Source organism: Acomys minous, assembly GCF_964271855.1.
Source record: "Acomys minous genome assembly, chromosome: 2".
Taxonomy (NCBI): Eukaryota; Metazoa; Chordata; class Mammalia; order Rodentia; family Muridae; genus Acomys; species Acomys minous.
In genome coordinates this window covers 18,765,123-18,784,666 of record NC_140484.1, presented here as the reverse complement: position 1 = coordinate 18,784,666, position 19,544 = coordinate 18,765,123, and the positions used below count along the sequence as shown (strand labels likewise).

The 19,544-nt window shown below is 42.2% G+C and overlaps 1 protein-coding gene across 1 annotated transcript in view; it reads left to right on the top strand.

Annotated features, from left to right (window-relative positions):
• Positions 1–19,544, top strand: part of PI4K2A (phosphatidylinositol 4-kinase type 2 alpha) — a 31,547-nt gene that overhangs the window by 5,574 nt on the left and 6,429 nt on the right. The window contains exons 2-7 of the mRNA XM_084749439.1: positions 4,414–4,614; positions 9,799–9,930; positions 10,343–10,496; positions 16,424–16,485; positions 18,096–18,195; positions 18,947–19,080. Of these exons, the coding sequence (XP_084605565.1) occupies positions 4,414–4,614; positions 9,799–9,930; positions 10,343–10,496; positions 16,424–16,485; positions 18,096–18,195; positions 18,947–19,080 (783 nt within the window). The remainder of the gene's footprint in view (positions 1–4,413; positions 4,615–9,798; positions 9,931–10,342; positions 10,497–16,423; positions 16,486–18,095; positions 18,196–18,946; positions 19,081–19,544) is intronic.

Genomic DNA, 19,544 nt, shown 5'->3' with positions numbered 1-19,544 from the left:
CTTTTTAAACAAGGTCTCAGTTAGCCTAGACTGGCCTCAGTCTAACTTGGTGAAGAATTACTTGGTACTCTTTTGCTGTTGTTGTTGTTTGTTTTGTTTTGTTTTTCGAGACAGGGTTTTTCTTGTACTCCTGGCTGTCCTGGACTTACTTTGTAGACCAGGCTGGCCTCCAACTCAAAGAGAGCTACCTGCCTCTGCCTCCTGAGTGCTGGTGTTATGGGTGTGAGGTGTGCCCTACCACACCTTCACTTTCTATTTTATTTTTGTTTTTGTCTTGTTTTGTTTTGTTTCAAGACAGAGTTTCTCTGTGTAGCCTTAGCTGTCCTGGATTCACTTTGTAGTCCAGGCTGGCCTTGAACTTAAAGCAGTCTGCCTGCCTCTGCCTCACCCCAAGATTAAAGGCGTGTGCCACCACACCCGGTGTACACCAAGTGTATAGCTTTACCCACGAAAATTAAAGCTTTTGGAGGAATCTTATTATTGATTTTATGTGTGTGAAAGTTTTGTCTGCATGTATGTATGTCTGCTGTCTGCAGTGGTCAGAAGATTGGGTCAGATCCTCTGAACCTGGAGTTATAGATGACTGTCAACCACCCTTTGGGTGCTGGAAAATGAATCTGGGTCTTTAGCAAGAGTAACAAGTGTTCTTACCACTGAGCCATCTCTCCAGCCCCAGAATCTCTTAAAAAATATTTCAATTCTTTAAAAATTTCAGAGTGTATTTTGATCATATTCACACTCCCAATTCCTTTTAGGTCCACCCTCGTCTCCCTTGGAGTTTTTAAATTATTTTAGTCTAATCTGTGTTGCCTGCTACTCTCGGGAGTATAGGGCCTGCCCTAGAGTGTGGTTGACCTACAGGTATCATACGGTTAAGGAGACTGACTCCCTCTTTCTTTTAGGGGAAATCTTAATAATTTTTAACACTTTCAGAGAATACTTGTACTGTGCTACTGTGCTGTCTTGAATAAATCTTGAGAGGAAAAAGTTAAAGAACCTTCCACTTCATGTGTACCAAACATAAAATGTATTTGGAATGTTTGCACACATGTACCACATGCAGTTAAGGGGCCAGAAGATAGCTTGTGAGGTCAGTTGTCTGCTTCAACCTTGTAGATTTAGGGATTGAATTCAGGTTGTCAGACTTGATGGCAAGCACGTTTTAACCTGCTGAGCACTCTGGCTAGCCCTAAATGTGAAAGAAAAACAAAACTTTTAGATAAAACTCACTTCTGTATATATCATTGTGCACAAGTGATTTACTTGAACTAAAGTTTTAAGTTCTTGGAAAAAAGAGCTACTTCTTTCTTTCCTTTTTGTTTTTTTTCTTTTTAATAGAGTCTTATTCCTGTGTAGCCCAGGCTGGCTTTGTTTGTGATCTGCTGTATCCCAGGTGTGCACTACCACACACCTGCATAGTTTGGTTTCCTCAGCATTGTTTCCCAGCTGGCCTGTCCCCCTGGACTTCAGTAGATCTTCAGTCTTCCTGGTGGGTAGCTGGGCTGCAAGTGTATCATATTTCACCTTTTCAGAGGTCTCTTTATCGTACCTTCATGCTGGTCACTGCAGGTTAACGGTAGGACACTTAGGTTCCATGATTGATTGTGGGTTCTGACATCAGCTAGTGAGAAGGCACTTGTTTCCTGGTACAGTTCTGTTTTTATTTGTGAACTACTACTACCTTAGGTATCTATACATTATTCTATGGTTTTCCCTCCTTTGGTTTTTTGAAACAGGGTCTCTCTGTGTAGCCCTGGCTGTCCTTGAACTTACAGAAACCCACCTGCCTCTGCTTTTAAAATCAGCACCAAATGGATAGTCTCCTGAATATAGCAGGAATTGACTATCAAGGAAGAGAAGATGGTGAGGAAAATCAGTCATTTTCTTTCCTAGCTGAATACTGGTATTTTCCTAATTTGAGTGGTTTTAGAGTTCATCCTTTATGGAAGAGAAGAATATTTTTGTCAGCAGCATAGTCTACTATATGGAATCAACATGGCTTTGAAAATTAGGGCAGAGGCTGCTTTGTGTCTGTTGAGGAAACTACCACATGCTTACACAAACTAGGTCCTGATCAAATTTTAGCAGAACTGAGTTGCACTGAGATCTATTCTTAGTCCTGAAAGGCATGTGTCTCCTTCTCTCTGAATGCTCTCCTAGGTCTCCAGTCTCCCTCCCTGTCATTCCCTGAACTATTTAATCCAGACAGTATTCTTCAGTGAAGCCCTTGTGTGACTGAGATAACCATATTATTCATTTGAAGAGCCAATTAATGCTTTCCTCATGGTGGGAGGAAATTAAGAAGCTGGAGGCCAGCACATAAGTGACGGTTGTCTGCAGTTTAGCTCAAGTTCTGTTTTCTTTACATGGAAGAGTTATATTTATTCCTTGGTACTTTTCAGCCCGCTCTTCATTGCTCTTTCACTGGAGGCTGCATGCTACACAGGTCTCACCAGTCCTGCACTCAGCTGAGAGCCTGAGGCTGCATCTTCGGTTTTCAGAGACTGGTTCCAGATGAGGACAGAGGCTTCTACATGCCAAAGGCTTCTTACTAGCCAGCCACTTTGGATAAGAAAGTAATTCTGTGGCAGGGTGTGGTGGCACACACCTTTAATCCTAGCACTGGGGAGGCAGAGGCAGGCAGATTTCTATGACTTCAACTAGCCTGGTTTATATAACAAGTTTCGGGCCAACAAGGCTACATAGTGAGACCATGTCTTTAAATAAAAAGTAATTACAAAAACTTATGGTTCATATTTTACTTTCTCCAATAAATAAACTTGACCGTAAGAATAAGGTCATGCTTTTAATCCCAGTGGATCTCTGAGTTCGAGGCCAGCCTGGTCTACAAAGCGAGTCTAGGACAGCTAGGGCTCTAGGACAGCTAGGGCTATTACACAGAGAAACCCTGTCTCAAAAAAACAAAAAACAAAAAACAAAAAACAAACAAACAAAAAAAAAAACCAAAAGAAAACAAACAAACAAAAAGAATAAATTGATTGTTTTTGGAAAAGAAAAGAAAAGAGAGTTTTGGGTTTCTCTTGCCTTTTCAAATCCTTGTGAGGAGTTCTTGAAGGATCTGGCCTCAAGATTTAGCTAGTTATTAGTGATGGGGCGAGTCAGTTCAGTAGTACTTATTTGATGGAGGCAGATGGGTACGTGTTGTCTGCCATGATCCACCCTAACTTAGGAAGTGATACAAAAAGTGCTTTATGACACAGATAGCCTTAAGGAAAGAATGAGAAGAGTCATAAGGTGAATCATTTGGTTAGCGTATCTGCTCTTCTTCCTTTAAATTACTACTTTGCGGACTGGAAGGAATGTGCTAAATGTAGAACAAGTTCAGAGAGCCTAAGGTTCTGTGGAAGAAAACATTCAGTGCCTAGGCTTGATAGAGTACGCCTTTAATCCCAGTGTTCAGGAGGTAGAGGAGGTGGTGGGTCTCTGAGTTTGAGGTCAAGAGAGTCTACACAGCTAAGTTCTGATCCAGCCAGGAATATACAGTAAGACCCTGTCTCCACAAACAAAATCAGAGAAACAGATTCAGTGATAGGCTAGAGAAAATGAATTGTGGGTTCTCTTCTCCTGAACCTTTGCCGATCAGAATTTTCCCTCCCTCCTTCCTTTCCCTTCCCTTCCCTTCCCTTCCCTTCCCTTCCCTTCCCTTCCCTTCCCTTCCCTTCCCTTCCCTTCCCTTTCCTTCCCTTCTTTCCTTTCGAAGTTTTTTCAAGACAAGGTTTCTCTGTGTAACAGTCCTGGGTGTCCTGGAATCGCTTTTGTAGACCAGGCTGGCCTTGAACTCACAGTGATCCACCTGCCTCTGCCTCCCGAGTGCTGGGATTAAAGGCGTGTGCCACCATGTCCAGCCTTAGAATTTCTTAAGAGCACCCCAGTCCTAACCATGTAGCACATTGTTTTTCTTGTTACGACTTTTATTTCCTCTTTGGTTGCTTTGTTATTATTGTCTTAACTCCCAACCAAAACCCTCCACCTCCCCACCCCACCTCCCAGCCAGGCACAGGGCTTTAATCCCAGCACTTGGGAAGCAGAGGCAAGCAGATGAATCTCTGTGAGTTTGTGGCCAGCCTGGTCTATAAAGCAAGTTTCAGGACTGCCAAAACTATACAGAGAAACCCTGTCTCAGAAATGTCTTCCCTCCCCCAAATAAAAAGATGTCTTACCAAGTTGACTTCTGGGTCTTCTAGAAGCATACAAACTCCATTTACTTTGAAGCACAGAGTTAATCAGAGAAGAAGCAAGGAAGAATGAGGAGTCTTAGTATCTTTGGCCATAACTCTTTTTAGCAGCCTATCTCCTGCTGAATTAAGGGCCTCATAAATGCTAAGAACGTGATCTACTACTGAGTTACTCCCAGACTTCTAAGTCACCTTCCCTTTCCTCTTTTGTCTATAGAAGATCGTTGCTGTCTTCAAACCCAAGAATGAAGAGCCATACGGGCACCTTAATCCTAAGTGGACCAAATGGCTACAGAAGTTGTGTTGTCCCTGCTGCTTTGGCCGTGACTGCCTTGTCCTCAACCAGGGCTATCTCTCAGAGGCAGGGGCTAGCCTGGTGGACCAGAAACTGGAACTCAACATTGTACCCCGTACAAAGGTCAGTGGCCTATTTCTGGGGAGCCTTAGTGCTTTGCTATGGGTTTGCTGCCCCGATGGGCTCTATTAGGGAACAGAGGGTCCAGGGAAGGCTTGTTTTAACCTGAGATGCTGAGTGTTTGGGAGGTGGTGGTAAGGATAACTTTACACTTTTTCTGATAAAAGCTGCTCTCAGAAGGACACAGATGAATTCTATATACAATCTTAGGACTCTCACAAGTGCCTCCTATACATTTATGGGCTTCCTTAGTCTTTGTATCCAGGCAGGTGCAAGCTGGTTATAAACCTGGATGCGTTTACTGCTCATTCTTGAAGACTTCTGGATCAAGATTTACATACACAGTTTCTTTCTTCCCTCTCCTCCTGCTCCTCCTTTTGTTTTTTTTGAGACAGGGTTTCTTTGTGTAGCTGTCCTGGGACTCTCATCAGACTCAAACTCAATAGGTATCTGCTCGCCTCTGCCTCCCGAGTGCTGAGATTAAAGGCATGCATTACTATGCCTGGCTTTTTTTTTTTTTTAATTAAAAAAAAAGTTATGTGTGTATGTGCTCATGTGTGCAGGTGCCAACTAAGGCCAGAAGAAGGCATTGTCACTCTCCTCATGTGGGTGCTAGGAACTGAACTCATGCAAGAGCAGCAATTGCTCTTTTTTTTAAAGATATATTTATTTATTATGTATACAGTGCTCTGCCTGCAGGCCAGAAGAGGCACCAGATTCATTAGAGATGGTTGTGAACCATCATGTAGTTGTTGGGAATTGAACTCAGGACCTTTGGAAGAACAGCCAGTGTTCTTAACCTCTGAGCCATCTCTCTAGCCCTCAGCAATTAATTGCTTTTAACCACTAAGCCATGTCTCTCTCCTTAAGAGACCAGGAAGGTCTCTTCATATTGCTCAAATGAGTTCTAAACACAATATGCTCCAGTGATCCACCTGTTTCAACTTCTCAAGGACCTGAGTCTGTAGAGGGTGCCACCATGCTTGCCTTTAGATACAAATTAGCCGATGTCAGCTAAACCTTATGCAAGGTTTGGTAAAGAGAAGTTAGTTGTGCTGAGAATGAGAATAAAATGTGTGTTTCAACTCTCTGTGCAAAGGACTGACAAGGAATTTCCCTCACCTACCTCCATGTTGTGGCAAATTCACATATTGAGTGGATTTACACATCTCTTGTATGTGTTTTGACTTGTTGAGATTCTGATAAAGAGTTGGGCCCATGCTCCCCTTCACCCTTTGAGACAGTGCTGGAATATGTACTTGATTCATATGACTTCAGGAATTTTACTAACACTAGTTTAAGAACATCTTTTATGATAATTATTGCTTCAGAGTCTGGTCCCTAACCTGAAATCCTAGATCAGGCCCCTCCTATACTCTAGAAGTCCTTTCAGTACCCCCTGCTCAATGACCTATAATTTCCTTTGCGAGGCAAACAGCACAGAGCCACAACCATTTCCTGCTTGCTCTCTGAATGGTTCTGTGGCTCAGTGCCTAAGGGTCTGAGACTTGAGCTTGAATTCTACTCAGTAGCTTTTTTTCTTGTTGGAGATAAGAGTATTGTTATGTAGTCCAGGCTAGCCTTAAACTTGTGATCTTCCTGCCTTAGCCTCCTGAGTGCTGGGATCACAGTAGGCCTCTGTGGCTGTGTTACCCATGACCAAATCAGTGAATCCCCTAGTGTATGTTTAGCATCCTCCCTGAAAGAATAGAGATAGAAATAGTTATTATTTAGTAGAGTGACTTTCAAGATTTTATGAGATAATCCACATAAAACATATACCCTAGTGCCTGGCATAATGTAAATACTCTATACATTTTGTGATTTTTTTTTTTCAAAAAAACTACCTTTAGGTTTTTGAGAATTACATCATTCTCATATCTCCCTTCCCTCTAAACCCTCCCATGTACACCTCTCTTTGTTCTCTTTCAAGTTTATGACCTTTTTGTCTTTCTTTGTGTGTGTGTGTGTCTGTCCATCTGCCTCTCTCTCTGTGTGTACACATAAAACATGCTCAGTCTGTATGATAGTTTAAATATGTAATCAGGGCTGTCCATATGCTCTTCCCTGGGAAAGGCTATTTCTCCTGCTCTCAGCATTTCTTAGTTGCCTATTCTTCTTTGTCTAGAGTTGAGGACTTAATACCTTCCTCCTTTCGCGTCAGCATGTCTATTTGTGGTGGTCCCATTCAGCTCATGTTTTAGGCAGCCAAGCTGGTGAGACTTCACAGATGTAGCTTCTGACAGTCTTACAGCAAGTTCCCTGTTCCTCTGACTCATTCAGTCTTTCTGTCCCTCTTCCACAGTGATCTCTGAGCCTTGGGTGTAAGAGTCTTGAGTGTAGGTATGTCGGTTGAGATTGTACTTCACAACTCAGCATTTTGATCAGTGATGGTTTTCTTTAATGGTTTCTGTCTCTGGCCAAGAGAAGTTTGCTTGATGAGGGGTCTCGTGTTTTAATCACTGACAGCACTCTACAGCTCCCTTGGTAGAGAACAGTAAGGAATGCCGAGGGTCTCTTGCATCAGAGTCAACAATACAAGAACACTTATGGTGGTGCACACCTTTAATCGCAGAGGCAGAAGCAGCAGGATTTCTGAGTTGGAGGCCAGCCTGGTCTACAGATCAAGTTCCAGGACAACCAGGGCTACACAGAGAAACTCTGTCTCTCAGAAAACAAACGACCACATGAAGCTGAGGTGAGGCAGAACAGTTTAAGTTCAGCTGCTGGAGAATATAAGAGGAGTCGATTCTCCCTTCACTGCCTGCCCTACCCTTGTGACATTCTCTCCAGTTGATCAGAGCACTTGTCACTATGGAAACAGGGATCACATTGTGAAAGTGCTTGAAATAGTAAAGTTCTGGTTCTCACTGGCTCTTTTCCTTCCTGTGAGGTAGTGACAGTTTTGTTAGTCATACAGGGCAGAGTGGTGTGCTGAGAATAGTTGCAAATAAACCTGATACAGGGAAAAGATGCTTTATAGCTTGAACAAGCCAGGGTTTTCAAGTGGGAACTGGAAAAATGGGCTTGAGAAAGCATGTCCCCCCTTTCTTTCTACATTTATTTTATAGGTATAGTAGAGAGCACATATGCCAAGACTCACATATGGAAGTTAGGGAGTTAATTAATTCTCTCTTTCCACAGTTACAGGTTCTGGGGGCCAGATTCAGGTCATCAGGCTTGGTGGCAAGTGCCCTTACCCAGGGGACCATCTCGCCAGCCCGTTTTCTTTGTTGCTTTTTTCTCCCCTCTGCCCTCCTTTTTCCTTTTTCCCCTTTTCTTCTCTTTCCTCATTTGAGACCAGGTCTCACTCTATAGCGCGTTCTGGCCAGGAGCTGACCATGTAGATGAGGATGGCCTTAGCCTTGTGTGGATCCCCCTGCCTTCGCCTGTGAATGCTGAGATCACAGACATGGATTCCCGTGCCCAAGTCATTCCTATCACAAGGACTATGGGATCAGTAGATGGTGTGGCTCTGTCATCTCAGAGCCCTGCATTTACAGCGTCACAGATTAGAATATATGAACTAAGAATTGTGGAAGATTTTAAAGGCCAGGCCAGGTTTCCACCATTTTATCAATATTCTATTATGTCGAAGACCAACTCCAATAGTGTGTTCAGCAGTCCAAGGCAGTATGAAAATCACAATGTGCCCCTACCCAGATCTAGCCAATGGACAGAACACTCTCCACAGTAGAGTGGAGAGTGGGATATTACTTTCTCACATACTCTGGTGCCTCACCTTTGACCATGTCCCCTGGAGGGGGAGACCTGGTGGCACTCGGAGGAAGGACAGCAGGTTACCAAGAAGAGACTTGATACCCTATGAGCATATACAGGGGAGGTAATCCCCCTCAGGAACAGTCACAGGGGAGGGGAATAAGGGGAGAATGGGAGGGAGGGAAGAATGGGAGGATACAAGGGATGGGATAACCATTGAGATGTAACAAGAATAAATTAATAAAGGAAAAAAAAAGAAAAAAAAAGAAAATGACAATGTGGTTGCATTCTATTTTTCTTTAAGTTAATGATTACAGTGAATATACATAGAAAAGCATGTTCCCCAATGCCCTCACATGTTCAAATGTTTTACATATTATGGGTGAAAAACGAATGTTAAGAACAGTTTATTCCTAAGAATCCACATTTAACTGAGTAACTTGTTATAGGTTAACAAAGTGTAAAAAAGCAAGGTAATTTTCTCAGCCAGTTTCTCCTTACTGGCAGGCTGCAATTTGTGATTACAAAGAAAGGATCAATTATCTTATTTTATTATTTTTTTTCTTACTATTTATCTTAAAGAGTAATCTAATAAAAATCTTAAAAGAATCACAAATCTAAACGTTTATTTTTTTTAAAAAATCAGTCATTTCTACTTTAAATCCTCAAGGTGCACATCTACTCATTAACAATTTTTTATCAAATTGTATGAGGAAGCTGAGGGCAAAGCCATCACCCTGATCACCAGCCTAGCTTTAGCAAGAAAGAGGCACATCAGATAGTACCAGTCAGGCTGCTGCTGTTCTTGTTCTCGAAAAAATCTCTGGCTCAACTATTAAGAGTATGTCTTTATGAACTTCAAATTGTTCCCTAAGATTTTCTATATCAAAGTCACCAGTAAAAGCATCTTAACCTAACTTTACCACCAATCTAATTCTCCCAATTCATTCTAAGGGTGGTGGACATTGCTAACAATCTACATCTCTAAGTCCTATCTGAGGGTGGTGGATGAGTCATTAATCTGCTCCAGCAGCAATGGTTGAAAACAATCATCACTATTTTAAGTGCCAGTGACACTGCCTAGTGATGGACTGGAAGCCCCCTTAGACTGTTTATATAGCTCACAGATTGTGAAAGCAGCAAGCAGAGTGATGCTTTCTAACGGCATGGAGTGCTCAGGACATGTAGAACTTGGGCTCTGCCTTTCTGAGGCATACCCATCATGGTTGTGCTAACTATGGGCCACATTCCATGAGTTTTAATGCTGTTTTACTGTTTCTACTGCACGGCCTCAACACTATAATCCAAAATTAGCCATATTGACTGCCCTGGACCATGAGACTGAGAAATGCTTTCTCTTTCCCTGAAGAGGAACACTATTACGGATCATCTAGCTGTTCTCTGCCACAGTGGTCTCCTTTCTTAACTTTAACTCTAACCTAAGTATCTTTTCTCTTTCTCCTGTAGGTAGTATACCTGGCCAGTGAAACCTTCAACTACAGTGCCATTGACCGAGTAAAGTCCAGGGGCAAGCGGCTTGCACTAGAGAAAGTGCCAAAAGTTGGGCAGCGGTTTAACCGTATCGGACTACCACCTAAGGTATAGATTGTATGTTTGTGGCTTAACAAAGTTGATGGCTTATGGTGGCATAGTCACTCAAGGGGGGAAGCAAGATACCTATACACTTGAACTGTGCGTGTAAATGACCTGCCCTGAGTTCATGACTTTCTCCCTTCTGTCAGAGATCACAGGGCCAGGAAATAGCTCTCCGGGGAATACAGTCCTCTAGACTATTTGAATAGGCTTCTTCAACTTGGGGGGACGAATCTCTCCCACCCCCTTTCTCCTGTACTTAGAAGGAAATAAAGGCATAAAAACGCTCCTTTTCTCTGATGTGAACTCCGTGGGCCCCTGATGTGAACTCTGTGGGCCCTCTGGGTCTCTGGCTAACTTCTGAGGTCTTTACCTTGGCCTCTACAGAAATAATTTTGTTCCTTCTTCTTGGTTGTAGGTCGGGTCATTTCAGCTCTTTGTTGAAGGCTACAAAGATGCCGACTATTGGCTACGGCGTTTTGAAGCAGAACCTCTCCCTGAGAACACTAACCGACAACTACTGCTGCAGTTTGAGCGGTTAGTGGTGCTGGACTACATCATCCGCAACACTGGTGAGCAGCCAGGAGCTCCTGTGCTCTGTGCCAGGCTTGTGAGGGTTGAGGCAGGCCTGGGACTCTGCACGGACTGGAGTCGGTACCTTGTGAGGATGGTGTTTTCTTGTGTGAGTGGGTATGCGTGTTTAGAGGGACCTGGCAGACCAAGTTTTTAGGTTAAATTTTGTCCAGATAGAGCATCTGTAAGTTACTAGAGATAGTGAGGCCTGAGTTGGGATGGACCTGGCTCTTGCAAAACACTATGAAGAGTACATTTGTTCTTGATTCCTAGTCATTCTTAGAGATTGAATAAGGCAATATTTATCTTGTATTTATTTATTTTTCAGTATTTGACTTTTTATAACTTTTTGAAGTAGATTTTTGAAACAGGGTTTCTTTATCCTGGGACTCTCTGTATGGACCAGGATGGCCTTGAACTCGCCAAGATCCACCTACCTTTGTCCTCCAAGTGCTGGGATTAAGTGGGCCAGTTTGCCTGGCATGATTTTTTTTTTAAGATTTATTTATTTATTTTATGTATATGAGTGCTCTATATGCATGTACACCTGCGTGCCAGAAGAGGTTGTGAGCCACCATGTGGTTGCTGGGAATTGAACTCGGGACCTCTGGAATAGCAGACAATGCTCTTAACCACTTAGCCATCTCTTTAGCCACTGATTTTTTTTTTTTAATATACTGTCGAACTTGAATTCATCTGCTCTAACCACATCTAGACAAAAGCTTTCGATTCATACCTTCTTAGCAGGACGTTTTTGATGACAAATCAATCTCCTTAGGAGATTTTATGATTCTTTGTGGTCTAGTCATGGCAGGTTTTATCTGTTGAGTTTCTCCATTTCATCTAAGTCATTGTGTTTGTTGGCATAAGATTGTTTTTAGTGTTCAGTTCTTTTTATTTTTATAGAATTGTTGGTAATAATGTGTTGGTAACAGTTTCCTCCTTATTTTATCTAGCTAAAGGTTTATCCCTGTTGTTAACCTTTGCTTATTTCTGTGTTTTGGGTTTTTGAGATAAGGTTTCACCATGTGACTCTGGTTTCAAATTCACAAAGATCCTCTGCATCTGCCTCCCAAGTGCCATAACTAAAGGCACATGTTGCCATAGATTCCTTGTGTCTTTTTTGTAAATTTTTAAGTTTTTCTTCTTTTATTTTTTGAGAATGGTTGCACCTGGTAGCCCAGGCTATTCTGGAACTTGCTGTGTAGCTCAGGCTGATCTAGAACTCATTGTACTATTCCTGGTTCTCATAATGCAGGCCTGGGCTCCTGTACCCAAGTTTTGCAATTTTCTATTTGCTATTGCCTGATAACTAAACTTTTTTCATAGTCTTCCCTTATTTATAGTTTTGCTTCCTGTTACCTGTTGTTCCTCTTACCTGTGGTTAAATTAACTGTGGCCTGAAAATACTAAATAGGAAGGTCCAGAAATAAATAATGCATAAGTTTTATATAACTTTAAAAAATTATTACATTCTGAGTAGCTTAAAGTTTCTTGCTGTGTCACCCAGGACATGAGTCATCCCTTTGTCTAGCATATCTGTGTGTTTGTCAGTCAGGGTTAGTGATCTGAGCTAGTCCCTCAGCTGTTGCCATAGGAATCCCTTACTTTGCTGAGTAGTAGATTCTAAATACAAGATTGTTAATACTAGCAATTGGGAAACATCAAAGAAAAGCATTTCCTTTAAGTGAAAAGATAACTATCAGAGTATATATGTAAGGGAAGTAAGAAAATAGTTGATATGTAGTTTGGTACTGTAGTTTTAGGCGTCCATTGGGAGTCTTGGAACATACCCTTTTGGGTAAGAGGGAACTGTACTTTGACTGTTAACTATTTTTTCCGAATCTATTGACAGTCTGTGGCTTCATACCTGATCATCCTGGAAAATGTCTCATGTACAGTGAGAAGCAAGTGCGAGGAGAAGTAAAGAATGCTGTGTACACATGTGGCTGCTAGACCTTGCCTAACAGGCTGGACTGTCCCTGTGCACATTCCTTTGAACAATTAAGGAAGCCAGAGCGCAAGGGACATGAGCAAATGCTGAAGGTAGAAAATCAGGCAGAGGCTCACACCTTTACTCCCAGCACTTGAGGGGCAGAGATAGGCGATCTCTGAGTTCAAGGCCAGCCTGGTCTATAGAGCGAGTTCCAGGAGAGCCAGGGCTACACAGAAAACCTGTCTCAAAACAAACAAACAAATAAAAATCAAGCAGATCTTTGTCTCTCTGTAGTTACTGTGCTGTGCTGTTTTAAATAAAACCACAGGACAGTATCCTATAAAACACTATTCAAATATCATTTTACCCAAATTGTCTCCTAGAAAAAGTAGTTTTAGTTTTGTTTTGAAACAGGATCTCACTGTGCAGATCAGGCTGGCCTCAAACTAGATCTGCCTGCCTCTTCCTCCTGAGTGTTGGGGCTAACGGTGTGCACCGTTGCACCTCACAACAGTGGTTTTTACAGTTAAACAAGGTCCACATACTACATTTGGTTAATGCATTCTGCAGTACCTTTAATTCTGAAAAAGTCCCACCAAGGCCTCATTTTAATTTATTGAAGTAACTGGCTGTTTGTTCTGTAGAATTTTCATTTTGATAGATTGAGTAGCCTCCGTTCCCCATGTTTCTTTCATATTGATGCTTGGTAAAATTCAGGTTTGAGGTTTTTTTTTTTTTGTTTGTTTGTTTGTTTGTTGCTTGGTTTTGGTTTTTCAGAACAGGGTTTCTCTGTGTAGCCCTGGCTGTCCTGGAACTCACTCTGTAGACCAGGTTGGCCTTGAACTCAGGTGTGAGCCACCACTGCCTGGTTTCAGGTTTGGGTTTTTAATAAACTTTATTTTGTCATAAAGGTAACAGAAATACTGCAAAGATGGTATTCAAAAATTCCTAGGAAACTGAATATGGTGGTGCAACCCTCTAATCAGCTTTTGGAAGGCTGAGGCAGGAAGACTGCACAGTCAAGGCTAGCTAGCATAGGTGGTATAGGACGCTGTCTTAAAAAAAAAATTCCTCGGCTAATAAGATGACTCAGTGGATAAAGGCACTTTCTTCTAAGTATGACAACTTGAGTTTGATCCCCAGGACCTATGTGATAAAAGGAGGAATTGAGTCCTGCAAGTTATCCTATGACCTCCATGCATGCGCCATAGCACATGACCCCCTTCCTTAATTTTAAAAATATAAGTTAAAAAAACTCCCCATGCAGCCTTGTCTTGTGAGAGCTTGCCTGCTATGTAGACCAGGCTGGTCTTGAACTCACAGAGATTTGCCTGCCGCTGTCCCCAGGTGCTGAGTTTCCTGTGGGGTTTGAAATACAGCTTTTAAGTCAGTGGCATAATATTTGTTTAGCATACACAGGGCCCCAGGTTCATTACCCAGCAGAAGAACTCTTGTCCCTGCTTCCTACAAACCCAAAGGTAACAGGGCTGGTGACAGTGGGCTGAAACTATGAAACTAAATGTTTCCTCCTTATAAGCTTATTTCTTTCTCAAGTACTTTGCCACAGCAATGGGACACAAACACATAGACTTTGTTTGTTTGTTGAGATAGGAGCTCTTTATATATAGCCTTGGCTGTCCTGGAACTCAGTACATGAGGCTGGTCTTGAACTCACAGTGGTCTACCTCTCTTTGCTGCCTGAATGCTAGGACTGAAGGTGTGTACCACCTAGCCACACAATTTTTATTTAATACATTTATTCATCTTCTGTCCTTATTTATTTTAATGCTCAAATTGTCCCTAATTACTCCAGTGCTCCTGTGCTCTTTGGATGTGTATGTGTTATAAGCACTTCCTTCATTTCTGGCACAAGATGTTCTGGGCTTATCTTCTGGTCTAAAGCTGGAATTGCCACTTCTCTAAGCTTCCTCTTTTGGAAGAGGGTATATTTACAGCTATGAGATTTTATAAGTTCTTACGAATACCTCCCTTTTCATTCAGACATAGGTTCATTTTAGTCTTCTTTGATTTTTAATTCCTTTCTGGATATGGTCAAACCTAGCTCCCATTACAACTATTTACAATACAATAAATTAAAAAATATGATAAATTTACTTATTTGTTATTCCTGGACATCACAGAAAGTAGATTCAGAATTGCTAAAGGGAGGGAAAAAATGCTAGATAGATTTGAAATTTTGTAAAGCCATTAACCTTTTCCCAAATAGAATTATCTACTGTTGTTTCCTCATCCACCTTTCTCCTGCCTCTTTGCCTTCTTTTCTACTTCCTCCCCAAATCCATTCTTCCTTCTACTCTGCCCTTTTCTTTGGAGATAGCCTGTAGCCTGTACTGGCCATCAGTGTTTGATCTTCCTGTATCAAGCCTCACTGATGTCAGGTTTATAGGCATGTCACACTATACCAAACTACAAGAATACTTTCTCCACCTGAAAGGATATTTTATTCATAATGTACATTCATCTTTTTAAAAAAATGGCTTACCAGACAGGCAGTGGTGGCACACGCTTTTAATCCCAGCACTCGGGAGACAGAGGCAGGCAGATCTCTGTGACTTTGAGGCCAGCCTGGTCTACAGAGAGTCCAGGAAAGCTAAGGCTACACAGAGAAACCTTGTCTCGAAAAACAAAACAAAACAAACAAACAAAAATTATGGCTTACCAGATGCAATTCTTTTCATTTTGACCACAATCTTTTTGTTGTTTGTTTTGGGGGTAGGGTTGTGGGGTTTGGGGTTTGTGTGGCCCAGTTTAGTTTGGTACGAACTCATGATCCTTCTGCCTCTTGCGTGACCCCTTCTTCCTTTTTTTCTGTTGTTACTGTTTTGAGACAGGGTCTCACTTTGTAGCCCTGACTGTCCTGGCCTTGCTAAGTAGACTACTCTGGCCTTGAACTCACTGAGATCTCCGAGTCCCAAGTGATGGGACTAAAGGTGTGCTCTACTAACCCATATGGCTTGAGTGCCAATTTCCATGATTGTGGGTTTTTTTGTTTTGTTTTGTTTTTCAGTTCTAGAATTGCTACTTGGTTCTTTTTTATTTTTTCTTGTTTTCTGCTGACATTTCAGTCATGCCTTTACTTTTGGTTTTTTCCATGATGTTTTGAGACCTTGAGACCAGGTTGACCTTGAACTTCTAGTTGTCCTGCCATCACCTCAGAGTGCTGGCATTATAGTTCTGTATTACCACTCCAGGCTGTACCTTTTATCTTCTTGAAGATATTAAATACTTTACTTGGCCATTTAAAAGTCTATATAAGATATCTTCCTTGTTTGGAGGTGCTACAGGTCTATTCTCATAGTCTCATTTCTGTTCTTATTGTGTCGTTTCTGTCTCTCTGTGCTTGGTTAGTTTATTGTGTCCTTTATGTCTCTGTGTGCTTGATTAGTTTGGTGTCAGATACTTTTTATCAGAAACTGTAGAGATGTTTGAAAGTCTGAGGTGCTGGTGTAGGTCTTCTCTGGGTTGTAAAGTTTATGAAGGGTCAGCACCCAAGTCACCAGTAGCCCAGGAGCATGTTACGTCAAGTATTGGGGAGGAGCTTGGTTTGCTTCCAAGAGGGGTTCCAAGTTTTCTTTCTCAAGAGCCACCTCTTCCCAAACCAGTCAGTGCTGCAGTAGAGGGGAGAAACCGTAAGTGTGGGTCCTTTCTGTGTGCGCTCTTTCTCTCCTGGATCCAGCTCTTAGACTCTTTTCTTCCTCATTCCTTCTTTTCCTTCCTTCCAAGACAGTCTTGTGGTAAATAAACTAGGTTTGTCTTAAATTTATGATCTTCCTGCCTCAGCCTTCTGATGCTGGGATTTTGACTCAAATTTTTATAATCTTGTTAAAATCACCAATGCCTTCCAGAGATTTTGAAGTATTTTATCCTGCCTTGGAGTTGTTCTCAGTTGGAGGGGTGGTCCAAGTATATCAAAATGCTTACTCCATCATTTCTGAAATCAGGTTATTTCTGCTATGTTTCTGTTTGCAGACCGAGGCAATGACAACTGGCTGATCAAATATGACTGTCCAATGGATAATGCTAGCTGTCGGGTAAGAGGCTGGTCTACATCTCAAAGAGTGGGATGGGAGGAGTAACCCTTAAACTATAGATACACAAAAAAAGAGATTTAAGTCACAAAAGTTCAGAAGAGTCAGAGAAACACGAGAGTTTGAAGTTAAGTCAGTAACTGGCATAGTTTTTTCAATGTGTATTTTAAGGAACATCCTGTTGAGTGCTATTAATTGCAATAGCAATAAGAAAAGGAGTAAGTCTGGAGCACACTCATGCTCCATCTTTCCTTTGAACTTTATGGTACACCATTGTACAGTAAAGGTCTGAATTCAGTGACTCTGTCTAATACTGTTTATCCCAGTGGTTTCTACCCTTTTAAGCCTTTTTTTTTTTAAATAGAGGACTCAAACTCCATAGGTTTATAAAAAGCATCAATGCCTTTTTTAAAAGTTTTTTTTTTCTTTTAAGATTGATTTTGCCTGTGCATATGTGGACCATATATGTGCCAGGTGCCTGTAGAGTCCAGAAGAGTGGATCTGAACTACAGATGGCTGTGTGCCACCACCTGGGTGCTGGGAATCAAACCTATGTCTTTTGGAAGAGCAGCCAGTACTCTTAATCTCCAGCTGCAGTTCCTGTTGCTGTGGTGGCATCAGCGAGCCTGAAGAAATCATGGAATTGCATAGGCATAGTGTCCCTGGTGTAGCTTGCCAAGGCCGCTCATTCTTTCTACTTAGTTCCTGTCCCTGTCCTTTTCTTTTTTTGTTTGTTTGGTTTTGGTTTTTTGTTTTCTTTTTGTTTTTGTTTTGAGGCTAAGTTTCTCCTTGTAGCCTTGTCTGTCCTGGAACTAGTTCTATAGACTAGGCTGACCGTGAACTCACAGAGGTCCACCTGCCGCTGTTCCCCAAGCGCCAGGCTTGTTGTTTTCATCTTTATGTATCCCTGAGGCATGATGAAATCATCCACCTGTCATTTGACTCTGTTTTCTCATTGGAAGATGGGACATTGCCATCTTAGCAGTGAAGTCATGGCTGAACTAAGGTCCACACTAAAAGACCTTGGCTTGCTGATATAGATTTTTCTTTCCTTCTATTCTCAAGTTTCTTACTGTTTTAACCTTAGAATAATTTACAATCTCTTTGTTTTTATCATTATCCTTCTCACTAAGGACTCAGGCAAGTCCTAGGTAAATAAATGTATACGGTACACACTTGTAACACCAATAACACCAACATTCAGGAGGTGGAGACCAGCCTGAGCAACACAGTAAGACTGGTGTCTCTGGGATGGTGGAGTACGGGGGAAATGTCAGAGAACCCTGACCAGACTGTACATGAAGCAGATGCCGCTAAAACCAGGTCTGGAAAATGAGATCTAAAAAAGCCAGTAGAGGTTAGATCTAGGGGCGCTGAAGGAGGAGGGGCTGAGATGAGGTGTCTTGTTGCTTGCTTATCTATCTATCTATCATCTATCATCTATCTATCTATCTATCTATCTGTATCTATCTACCTACCTACCTGGTTTTTTAAGTCAGGGTCCCTCTGTGTAGCGCTGGCTGGCCTGGTATGTAGACCAGGTTTATCTACTCTCACTCCCCCTTCTTGCTGCTACTCTAAAAGGCCTGAGAAAGTCTCTCATTGTTCTACAGGACACAGACTGGGTGGTGGTGAAGGAGCCTGTTATCAAAGTGGCTGCCATCGACAATGGCCTGGCTTTCCCACTGAAGCATCCTGACTCCTGGAGGGCATGTGAGTCTAAGAGCACAGGGTTTTGCTCTGTTCATTGCTGAAGTAGGATTGGCCTAAGAGTTAATGAAACACTGTGGTTTCAGGCTTTTTACACAGTGGCCAGCAGTATATGGCACCTATTCCATACTATAATCTATTTTAATTTTTACCACTTGTTTCCACAAGAGGCATATGGGTAATGGGAGAGTAGAAGCATACAGCTGGGTGCGTAGCATGTATAAGGCCCCCAATTCTGCATAGTAATTATGTCAGTATTAAGATGACTTTGCTCATTTTTACTTTGCATTCTTCTCACACTCATCTTTTCGTATTTTATTTCACTTGGGTCTCTGCAGATAAATTGTTGTTGTGTCCTGTCTTCCTTATTGTACTCCAAACCCCATTATAACTGAGAATTTGTGGAAAGAAAAGGAAGTACCAGTAGAGAGTCACTAGTCCCCTTTGGAGCACCAGCCTTCACTTGCAGGACCATCTGAAAGTCTAGCAAGCAGTTATATCTGGATAGACATGTCTGTGGGAGATCACGCGTCACCTAGAAAGAGCTCTGAGACTGGGCAGCTCTGTGTGTGATGCCTGAGTCCTGTGTTTGCTAGTCATGCAGTCTGAGCTCCTAGAAGTGGGTTCTGTTGATGATGTTGGTTTTCTTTTGTGCCAGGAAAGAGTTGTTTTCTTTTGGAAAGAACCCCATTAGGAGACCCAGGTTGGGGAGTTTTCCAGTACCAGCTTTGCTGTGAGCCTTTTCTCTTTTCAGATCCTTTTTACTGGGCCTGGTTGCCTCAGGCGAAAGTCCCATTCTCTCAGGAGATCAAAGATTTGATTCTTCCAAAGATTTCAGACCCTAACTTCGTCAAGGACTTGGAGGAGGACCTATATGAACTCTTCAAGGTCAGCCCTTGAAAAAGGCATTCTTCATGGTTTTTCTAGTTAGTCCTGACACAAGCCAAGAAGGATTTTGTCTTACACCCATCTGACTTGAGTTAGCCAGAAGAGCAAGTTTACTGCATACCAGCAGAAGCTGGTTTGAGGGGATTGAAAGAAATGGCTGCCTTAGTGCTAGGATGATGTAACTCAGTTTGCAGGGTGCTTACTTAGCATACAGAGTCCTGAGTTCCATCTCTAGTACCACATGAATCCTGTGTGCTGCAGCACTCAGCTGGAGGAGGCAGGAGGGCAGAAGCTCAGCATTCCAAGTGGGGCAGGAAATAGTCTACTTACTTCCCTGTCCATTGCTTCCTTGCCACATACTTAGTGAACTACTCTTAAAAACTTGAGTGGGGGCCTGGCATGATGGCGCATACCTTTAATCAGGAGGTAGAGGCAGGTGGATCGCCTGCCTCAGGAGTTCGAGG